This window comes from Cynara cardunculus, unplaced genomic scaffold (assembly GCF_001531365.2).
Source record: "Cynara cardunculus var. scolymus isolate 2C unplaced genomic scaffold, CcrdV1 Un_Scaffold_1860, whole genome shotgun sequence".
Classification (NCBI taxonomy): domain Eukaryota; kingdom Viridiplantae; phylum Streptophyta; class Magnoliopsida; order Asterales; family Asteraceae; genus Cynara; species Cynara cardunculus.
This window is the reverse complement of record NW_020200894.1, coordinates 85,046-95,586: the sequence shown is the minus strand read 5'-3', so window position 1 is coordinate 95,586 and position 10,541 is coordinate 85,046. Positions and strand designations below refer to the sequence as shown.

The window sequence follows — 10,541 nt, the reverse complement described above, 5'->3', positions numbered from 1 at the left end:
TATATCTGGGCTTTGAGGGCTGTATGTAGTGAGGGATCATTGAGAGGCATATTGAAGTTTGGATAGAAAGTGACAAAAACTATCCTTGAGCTAGGCAATGCCTGGGAAGGTCTGTTGGGAGGGATAATGTCACTAAATGTTCGGCTGAGGTGGCCGGGAGTTGGTGTGAGTCGAACTTGGATGCCTGAACGAATTCTTTTACTTTTTTTGAAAAAGAGGAAGTTGGCTTAGAAAAAACACTATAAGGGTTAACCATGGGCATATTTGATAAAGGTATTTTGGAATCATCTGGGACATAGGAAATTTTATATAACTGATCTATTTTGGAGGCTAAAGATTGATGAAAACTTGTGGAGTTTGAAGATGAACGGGAGTAAGAAAGATCTGAGTTCATGATTGGGTATGATATTCTTCCTCAGATCAAAGATCTATTCTCACTTCATTTAAAAATTTAGATGCGACTTCTCTGGCGTCGACTTACATATATTTATCAAGAAGATGAGAGTACAACAACGTCTAAGGCTTAATATCAAATCACTCGACTTTATCTTCTAGATTGGTTTTATGATATGAGAGTTCCGTATAATACGACAGTCATAGAGCATACTAATCCAAATCTTAAAAGAGAAAGGAGGGGGATTGGAAGATCATGAATTTTCCAATACCTCATCATTTATTTCAACACTCTCCTCTTCATACTCATCAAAAGAGTCTGTTTATGTTCTAGCCATCAGATAGATGTGAGCTAAAGCTTCTGATTCTTCATCCTCATCAGTGATGTTCAGCCAATGGTCATCTTCAGCCATCAACGCCTTTCCCGCATCTCTTTGTTTTTACAGGAGAAACTTATTTTTATAATAGTCGGTATTTCTTGAAACCGGCTTTCGACAATTCACCATAAAATGTCTCAATTTGCCACAGTTGTAGCACTTGGTGTTGTCGTCTGCCACTCCTTTAACGAACTTCTTGTTTTCTTCAGGTTTCTTCTCATACTTCTTCTCATACCTCTTCTCATCATGCTTTTTCTGTTCTCCAAATTTATCTTTCAACTCATATTTAGAACCCGAAGAAAATCTTTGATTGTGAGAGTGCGGTTTCTTCTGAAATTTCTTCTGAAAGGCTCTAGTTAGCATTGCCATGGCCTGTTTTATTTCATTCATTTCTGAGTCAGAATCATAATTGTCACTACTTTCACTTGATGACTCGCTTGTCTGAATAACCACTTTAACCTGCTTGCCAGACTTAACTTTGTTCTTCTTTTCCGAAACAAAGGCCAAAGGATCAATAACTTCCTTTTCCTTTTTCTTTTTCATATCTCTGACCTCTAAGACATCTTCCTCATTTTGTTTCAAAGTTTCATAAACCTCATGTATGTCAATATCAGACAAGGATTTATTATATCTGATATTGTTTGCATAAGGTTTCCACTCTGGTTGCAGATTACTCAGGAATTTAACATTTATTTCAATTACAGTTTTAGAAATGCCATTCTTTGTTAGCTCATTTAACAGTCTGGTCAATCTTTCATATACTTCATCAAGACACTTTCCATCTTTAGCTTTAAACTCTTCATATGTTGTGCTGCAGTTGGTGATCTTTAACTGAGTTCCAACTTTAAAGCCCATCATCATCTTCTCGATTTGTTTCCACATGCTATGACCAGAAGCTTTGTAGCTGTCAATACTGGTATAAATGTCATTTGTAAGCCCCTGCATCATGTAAGATTTACATAACACATCAGTATGTGCTCTTTCTTTTTCTTCAATAGTAGATCTGGATTTTTCTTTAATCATTCTTTGAGCAGCCCTATTCTCTGCTAGAATAGCAGGAGTTTCTCTCCAGAATACTGTTGATCCTTCCATTAGTGATTCCATAATCAGCTCTCCTTCTTTCATACGTTCAATAAAATTGAGAAATCTATCTCTCCACTTCTTGTAATCTCCTGTGAAAAGTACTGGCGGCTTGGTATCAGTACCAATTGCTATTCCTTTTTTTGAACCCATGTTATCTGATTAAAGTGATATTGGATCTCTGCGGTTCAAAATTTGATTTGAAAGATTAAAATTCAGTAATATATTAGGAATTCGCACACAAGAAATTTTCAACCATTCAACACTTAGGAAAAATTTCAACAATTAGCCTTATCCGGATTTGAAGTCCTGACAAGTTTATCCGGATTTAGAATCCGGACAACTAAGTTTGTCAAAACTAAGCAACTCGCACAGGTTATCCGGATAAGATCTCCATACAAAACACTTAGCCAAAATTTACACACAAATCAAAAATCACAATACAATCAAATCACAAAAAGTCAGCAAGTCAACATATGTAATCCAATCAATTCATATTAGTCGCTTGTGACAGTCAAAGTCAAAGTCAAAGTCCGCCCAAATATAGTCAAAGTAAAAAACCGATCACAGATTAAATCGCACAAATTCACGATATGATCAAAATTAAATTGCTCACAATTTCAATCGAATAAAGACTAAATCGCAGACAATATCAAGCGGTTTATTACTAAATCGCACACAGTTTCAAGCGGTTTAACACTAAATCGCACACAATTATAAGCGGTTTAACACTAAATCGCACACAGAATATCGCACGGATTCACTAAGTCACAAATCGCACAAGAAGCTATGCGGTTTATCCTATATCGATCAATGAGTTATACGTTTTATCTTCAAGCAAAAACACAATTTTATCAACTTTTCACCAAAATTTTGGATCAAAATTCGAAAAATTATGAACATTTTGAACAAATAGAAGGTTTTCGTAAACTCAAAAATCTGTCAAAAATGTCACAAATCTTGATTAGATTGCAAAACCGTGTGAATCAAATATGTTCAGATTGAAATCTCAAACTTAGTAATCCAAATTTTAACAATTAACAATGAATTATGATGCGATTAGAGAAGAAAAAGATCAAATCGGTCAAGAACTTCAAGAACATAGGCGATGAAACAAGGAAAAATTCCAGATTTTTGTGCGAAAATCCATGAAATTCCCGTAATCCTTCAAACAAATTGCTGCTCCTATGCTCTGATACCAATTGTGAATCCCCAATTTTCAATCAAATATGATAATCTTCAAAAGTAGAATTAATAGAAGAGAGAGATTTTCACCAAACTTTAATATGTATTTCTTGAGAGAATGATTACAAAATGATTAGCAAGACTAAACTGAAATTAAACAACTAATCTCTTACTTATACTAAGAAAGCAATAACCCTAACTATTACAAAATAGGAGAATCAACGTGAATACAACATATTAGCACAGTATTGAACCCAACAGGTTGGATGTTCAATTGGGATTTTTATAGCAGGTTTTCATAATCTTCATCTTGTAATTGCAAAGAAGGGATTTTCTCACTAGACCTCATGATCTAACCTTCATTTTGTGTTTTAGAAATATGCATTGCAGGTCCAGCTGTGTCCAAGGATAAGGGGAAGCAAAAAATATTATTATTTTCCTAATGTGGATAACTATTATATGAAGATCAGCCTGTTATCTATTGGATTTTGGGAATACATGTGTTTTTACATGTGATGTACATGAATATTATTTTGGAATTTATGAGATGTAAATTATGTATTGTAGTTTCTTGTGTTGTTGAGACCAAAGTTGTGTATTTGTATTTTTTAATATATGAAATACATGTTTATATGCAAATGTGGAAAGTGGTGTGTTACAAATGTGGTATCAAAGACTGAGTTTAAGGGATTTAGGTATTCAAGCCTGATGCCTAGACTTTGGCAATAAATATGATGAGTTAAGAGAAAAGTATGTAAGGTAAATTCGAATTACAACTGGCCAATGTAATTATGAATTTACAGCTACATATCTATACTTATACAACTTATTATAATTGAGAATGTGAATACGTGATTATTAATATTGAAAATTTGCAGATGGCAAGTCGTTCTAGAAGATCTGAAAGGATCACCCACCCCAACCCAGAGGATAGAGAAAATTCCCCCGAGAATTCTCCGACTAGTATATCTGAAGGTTGAGGCATGGGAAGAAGTAGGGGTAGAGGTCGTGGAAGGAGTCAGGTAAGTGGAAGACAAAGTTAGTTTGAGATTCATCCAGATCAGGGTGAGTCTATTTCTAAAAATGTTAATCAAGATGCGGTGCCACGGCCAGAGTATGTGACACGAGACGTACTAGTGGAGGAAATGTGTAAGTTAAGAGAGACTCTAACATCCATTATGGGGATACCAACAAGAGTTCAAACTGAAAGAGTTTTTGACATAAAGATGTTTTTGACCTGTAAGCCCCCAACGTTTTCTGGGGAACGAGATCTAGTTAAACCTATCTACTGGTTGAAGGATATTGAATCTATGTTCAATGCTAGCAAATGCCCAGAAGTTGATAAAGTTAGATTTGTTGTTTCGATGTTAAAATCTAACGCTTTATACTGGTGGGATGTAGAATCATTGGCCTAACCAGATATTCTACGAACCTTGCCTTGGTCAGAATTTGTAAATAAATTTAAAGAACAATTTTGTCCAAAGAGGCCGTTAGACAAAAGGATGAAGACTTTCTGAAGCTAGAACAGCGCAATTGAACAGTATAGGAATATACCGAAAGAATATTTTAATTCCCGGTTTGCTGAGTACTATATCTCCTCTGAAGACAGAAAAGTTGAGAGATATATCTGGGGTTTAAAACCCTCAATTCGAGAATTTGTGATTGATATGAATCCCTCCACTTTTCCTTTTGTAGTAGATGTTGCTGAAACAACTGAGAGAAATAAGAATAGGCAAGGAGAAGAAAAAGTCATTGAAAACAGGAAATGGAAGGGCCTTCGACTGGTTACCTAGGGCCAAAGTCTGTAAAAATAGATAATCATGCTGTTCAATGTGATGTTGATAAAGCATGTCTCCGGTGTCACTGAGTTCATCAAGGTGATTGTAATCCTGATCAAAGAAAGTGTTACCAGTACGACGAGTCATGTCATATGTCTAGAAATTGTCCAGCTCCTCGTCGATGTTTTCAACGTAATTCACAAGATCATATTCGACCAAATTGTTCTCAGTTGAGAAATCTACGATTAACCATGGGAGGCAATACTCTGAGTACTCGTGGAAGAAGGAGGACCGAAAGGGGCTCAAGGCCGATCTTTTTCAGATGATAAAAAGCGAGGCTGAGGCAACAACAGATGTGGTAACATGTACTTTTCTTGTTAACTTTGTATATGCTAAAGTGTTGTTTGATTCTAGTATGAATTTCTCTTTCGTATCACCATTATTTGCGGGGTGTGCATACATGAGATTTATGCCTCTTGACAATATGTTAGTAGTTGATACAGCTAATAGACAAGTATCTGTTACCTATTGTTTTTGATAATTGCCAAATTGAAATTGAGGTGTGTGGGCTGCCAATCCATTTATTTCCATTGTTTATGAAAGAGTTCGATGTTGTGGTGGGAATGGATTGGTTGGTATAAAATCAGGCTAGCATTATGTGTAACAAAAAGATGACCAGTATCAATGTGCCAGAGAGAGGGCCAATTGTGATTTATGGTGATCGATAGGATCATCATTCCAGATTATTATCTCTTTTGAAAGCCTAGAAGTGTATCCATAAAGGGTGTTGTAGGTATCTGGCTTATGTAATTGATTCGAAGAAAGACAAAGAAAAGCAAGAGTGGATTCTAGTAGTCTGTGACTCTCCTGAAGTTTTTCAGGAGGATTTGACTGGTTTGCCGCTGGATCGGTCTATTGAATTCAGATTTGATCTGGTACTCATGCCAACACCAGTAGCAAGGGCACCATATCGCTTGGCACTATCGGAACTGAAGGAGTTGGTAACACAATTGAAATATCTGCTTGAGAAAGGTTTCATCAGATCGAGTACTTCACCCTGGGGTGCTACGCTTCTGTTTGTCAAAAACTAAGATGGGTCTATGCAGATGTGTATCTACTACCGAGATTTAAATAAACTAACCATCAAGAATAAGTATCCCTTACCAAGAATCGATGATTTATTTGATCAGTTAATTGGAGCCAGTTACTTTTCCAAAATAGATTTGTGATCGGGATATCATCAATTTAAGGTTAGAGATGAAGACATCGCCAAAACAACTTTCCGAACCATATATGAACTCATGAGTTTTTGGTTATGCATTTTGGTTTAACCAATGCTCTTGAAGCATTCATGGATCTGATGAACCGGGTATGTAACGAATATCTTGATAAATTTGTTATCGTATTAATAGATGATATTCTTATATACTTGAAATTTGAAAAAGAACATGTTGAACATCTTCGTCTAATCCGTGAACTCTTAATGAAAGAAAAGTTATTTGGTAAATTGTCCAAATGTGAATTCTAGTCGAGGGAAGTACATTTTTTGGGCCACGTTATATCTGAGGCATGGGTAAAAGTAGATTCTCCCAAGATTGAAGCAATTGAAAGAAGGGAGGTGCCGATAACTCATTCTGAAATATGTAGTTTCTTGGGGTTAGCATGTTATTACTGGAAGTTTATTCAAGATTTTTCAAGAATCGCTACACCGCTAAACAAATTAACCCGGAAGAATGTTAAGTTTGAATGGGAAGAGGATCAACATAAAGCCTTTCAATTATTAATGGATCGTCTTTTGCAGTGATCCAGTGTTATCGTTACTAGAGGGATCGGAAGACTTTTTGGTCTATAGTGATGTTATAAAGCTGGCTTTGGGTTGTGTATTGATGCAAAGAGGAAAATTTGTTTCTTATGCATCTAGACAATTGAAGGATCATGAAAAATAGTATCCATCGCACTACATGGAGCTTGTAGCCATGGTATTCGCATTAATGATTTGGAGGCACTATTTATTGGGGATGAAATGTCAGATTTTTACAGATCACAAGAGCCTTTAACATTTGTTTAGCCAAAAAGAGTTGAATATGCGGCAATGACGATGGATTGAACTAGTTAATGATTATGATTGTGAAATTCTCTACCATCCAACAAAAGCAAACGTGGTAGCTGACGCTCTAAGTAGGAAATAAAGGAGTGGTAAGTTCAAGGTCATGGGAATGAGAACAAATTTAATTCCCGATCTTCACATTGAAATTTTGAAGTGTCAAGAGGAAACTATCAAAGAAAACCATTTTAAAGTAGAAGGAATGAGTAAAATGATTTCCACCCTTATAAAGAATGATAAGGGGGATTCTGTGTTTTCAAGGAAGGATTTGGATACCATGCTTTGAGAATATCTGGAAGTTAATTTTGGATGAATGTCACAAATTCCGGAATTCAATTCATCCAGGTACCAATAAAATGTATAAAGATTTAAAACTATTTTATTAGTTGCCATGATTGAAGAAAGACATTGCAAAGTATGTAAAAAGGTGTTTAACGTGTTTACAAGGGAAGGTTGAACATCAAAGACCATATGGGAAACTACAGTTTCTTGAGATTCATGTGTGGAAATGGGGTCATATGACAATGGATTTTATCATGAAGCTGCCATAAACTCCAATGGGATACGATGCTATATGGGTGATTGTAGATCATTTGTCTAAATATGCACACTTTCTACTGATAAAAGAGAATTATCCTTTAGAAAGGTTGGTGAAGATTTACATAGATAAGATTATAACTCGACAGGTGTTCCATTATTCATAATCTCATATCAGGATAGTCGGTTTACCTCTAAGTTCCGTGAGAAGCACATGCGGCTAACTACCTTCGAAAACAGTTAGAACAGAAACTTCACAGAAGACGAAAACCATAGACCCTCTGTGAGCCATCTTAGAGGCTCTGCTGTAAATGACTTGCATGTTCTTTTGATCAGAGGACTATTTTCCAGAACCTCTTTGAGACGCATCAAAGGTTCTGCCACTCTTCACTTGTTGGATCATACGGCTTCTGTCGCTAATCCTCTGTTGTCTTCTGTGGAGTTAACCTTCTGTCAAGACTTGCAATATACTTTTTCTATACTTTTACAAGATAGGAATAATGGAGCTAACAATATCTATAATATATTAAAGAAAAAGATATCTATCTAGAGTTATGGAAATAATCTCGATCTATTTGGAGCAATAGAAATGCAGTTGTCGAATCCTCTTAAGTGTCTTTATGAATCTTCTTGCTTGGATATCTCTCATTGAACCGTTGTTGAATCCTCTAAGTGTTGATGACCAGAGGGGTGATGGAGATGCACTGTTCATCACACCTATGGATCCGTCATCACATCTTTGGTTGGCCTTGACACTTAAGATTTCTTCAAGCTTTTCTTCCATCGGTCCTTTGCACTTCCATACTCGTATATTTTCATTAGTTTTACAATAAGAGTTATGGGGTCTAACAATCTCCCCCAAAATAATGAAAAAATGAACAATGAGTAGTCTATGAAACATGAAAGAATTATAAAGAATAGAGACTAGTCTAGTGGAAACATCCTTTTGTCAAAAACTTTTCATTGCTTAAAAAATTGGATGATTTCCTACAATACGGAAGTAAAAAATATAGAATATTTACATTAATCATGGTCTCCATTATAGATTATCCAAAAGTGAATCATTAGTCCTCTATAATGGACGACTGTGGAGATCCCATGAATTAACTCTTGTCCCTCTTTCATTGACACGTGCCCTCTGCCCAGTCATTCTCGTATGACCTTCTGAAACCATTCAAGTGTCTCGGTTGAATACTTGAAGGCCTTAGTTAGTCTGAAGAATTTTTTGGTTCCATACTCGTTTTTGAAGACCAAGCCGAGTTCTGGTTGAGTTAGGACTAAAGCAGAGCGCATCTCCTGTAGTCCTGGATAGTCTTCATATTGGAGGTGTGCAAAATAAGCTTTTGATGCCTAGTTTAAGAGCTATTTGGAAGTCATTCTCTGCTTTGAACTTCATCAGGGTCCCCATCATCTCTATAATTGCTCGATTAGCCATCCCGTACCTTATCCCTTGTTCATGCCGCTGAGTTGTGTAGCCAAACAAATCAATCAAAACCCATGGATTGAGATTGATGAGATCATTGTCGTTGAAGACGTGATCATCCCATATGTGCATTCCACGGTGTACTCAATGTATTTGATGGCTCTGTTCACAAAACATCGTAGCTTGATGTTGAGGAGCATCTTGGTTCCTTCGTTTGAGAAGATGGCTTGTGGTGGAGATGTTGTCTATCTCACGAATCTGTGTCTGAGTAAGTCCATCGGCTCTGGATATAGGTTGGGAGAATTGAGAATTAGCAGTTCATCACGATCATGGTAGACATATTGATGGATATTCTCCATCATGGCAGGTTCCCTTCGTGGCACCGACGGACGTCTCCTCAATGTTTCCATCTGGGTGACTATTTCCTCGACTCTGTCAATTGTTGGAGGTTGCCTTGATGAGGAGGGTATATCTGCTAGCACCTTTTGGGTAGGATAGGTGATGTGTGGTTGTGTTTGGGTGTTGGGTGGTTGTGTTTAGGTATTGGGTGGTTCTGGTTGAGTGAGAGTAGGTTCTGTTTGGGAAAGGGAAGGTTTTGGTTGTGTGAGAGTGGGCTCTGGTTGTATGGTGGATGGTTTTGGTTGTATGGGTTCTGGTTGAGTGGTGGATTCTGGTTGTATAGTGGATTTTGGCTGTTTTGATTGAGAAGTGGGAGGTTCTGGTTGAGTAGTGATGGAGGTGGTTTTGGTAATGGGGTAAAGTGAGTAACAGGTTCTGGTGAGGTAGAGGGTTGTTGTTAAGAGGATGAAAAACTCACCAAAATTGGTGAGAACTCATTGGTTGTTGGCGGTGGGTTTTGGGTGCAAGCAGAGGGAACATGTACATTATGTATTTCATCAGAGGGCTGAGCGTCTGGTTCCCTCGCCTCGGTTCCATGGCTTGTTAGTTGTTGATTTTGTGGTGGTGGTGGTGGTGATGTAGTCTCCATTGGGGCGTTCGATCGGTTCTCCCCCTTATGAGGACCTAGACCATGATCATCCTGGTTTGGGTCGTTATGCATTGGCCTCTTTAGGGGTCTGCTGGAGGAGCAAGAGGCTCGGCTCCTCTTCTTCTTCTTCTTTAGTGTAACAACCCACATATTCCATGTACAGATAATCTACATCATCATACTTGTAATACAAAATGTAACATCGTTTACAAAATACAGATTATGAAAAACTTTCTATAAATACATTTATGAATAACTAAATGTTATTCATTCTAAACTTTTCCCTTGCCCTTATCTTGCGAGGTATGAAGACCTGCAAAACAGGTTAGTCCAACAACTGAGSGTTAGACCAAAAAGGTCTAGCGAGTGTATAAATCTCAAACAAACAACATACTTTCCAAACAATCAGTTCAGAATCAAACCTGTTCTGACACATAAACTTATTTATGTCTCCCGCGGTTACATCGCCATTACATCTCTCTCGCGGTTACACCGTCATTACATCTCTCTTGCGGTTACACCGCCATTACATCTCTCTCATGGTTACACCGCCATTACATCTCTCTCGCAGTTACACCGCCATTACATCTCTCTCGCGGTTTAACACATTAGCCAGATTTGAAGTCCGATCAACCTTGTCCGGATATGAAATCCGGACAAGCACTTGGAATATCAA

General features: G+C 37.2%; 1 protein-coding gene across 1 annotated transcript; it reads right to left on the bottom strand.

Moving 5' to 3' along the window:
* Positions 1-833: 833 nt before the first annotated feature.
* LOC112502746 lies at positions 834-2,003 on the bottom strand. Its single transcript, XM_025106743.1, has 2 exons — positions 1,365-2,003; positions 834-1,256 (listed from the first exon to the last, which is right to left on the bottom strand). The coding sequence occupies exons 1-2, from the start codon at positions 2,001-2,003 to the stop codon at positions 834-836; spliced, it is 1,062 nt and encodes a 353-aa protein (XP_024962511.1).
* Positions 2,004-10,541: the final 8,538 nt, after the last annotated feature.

What these genes read in the sequence shown, in the direction of transcription:
- LOC112502746 (XM_025106743.1), bottom strand. Translation starts at nt 2,003, where the DNA reads ATGGGTTCAAAAAAAGGAATAGCAATTGGTACTGATACCAAGCCGCCA. An exon ending in CTGATATTGACATACATGAG is followed by an intron (nt 1,257 to 1,364) that starts GTTTATGAAACT and finishes GTTTCGGAAAAG; the next exon opens with AAGAACAAAGTTAAGTCTGG.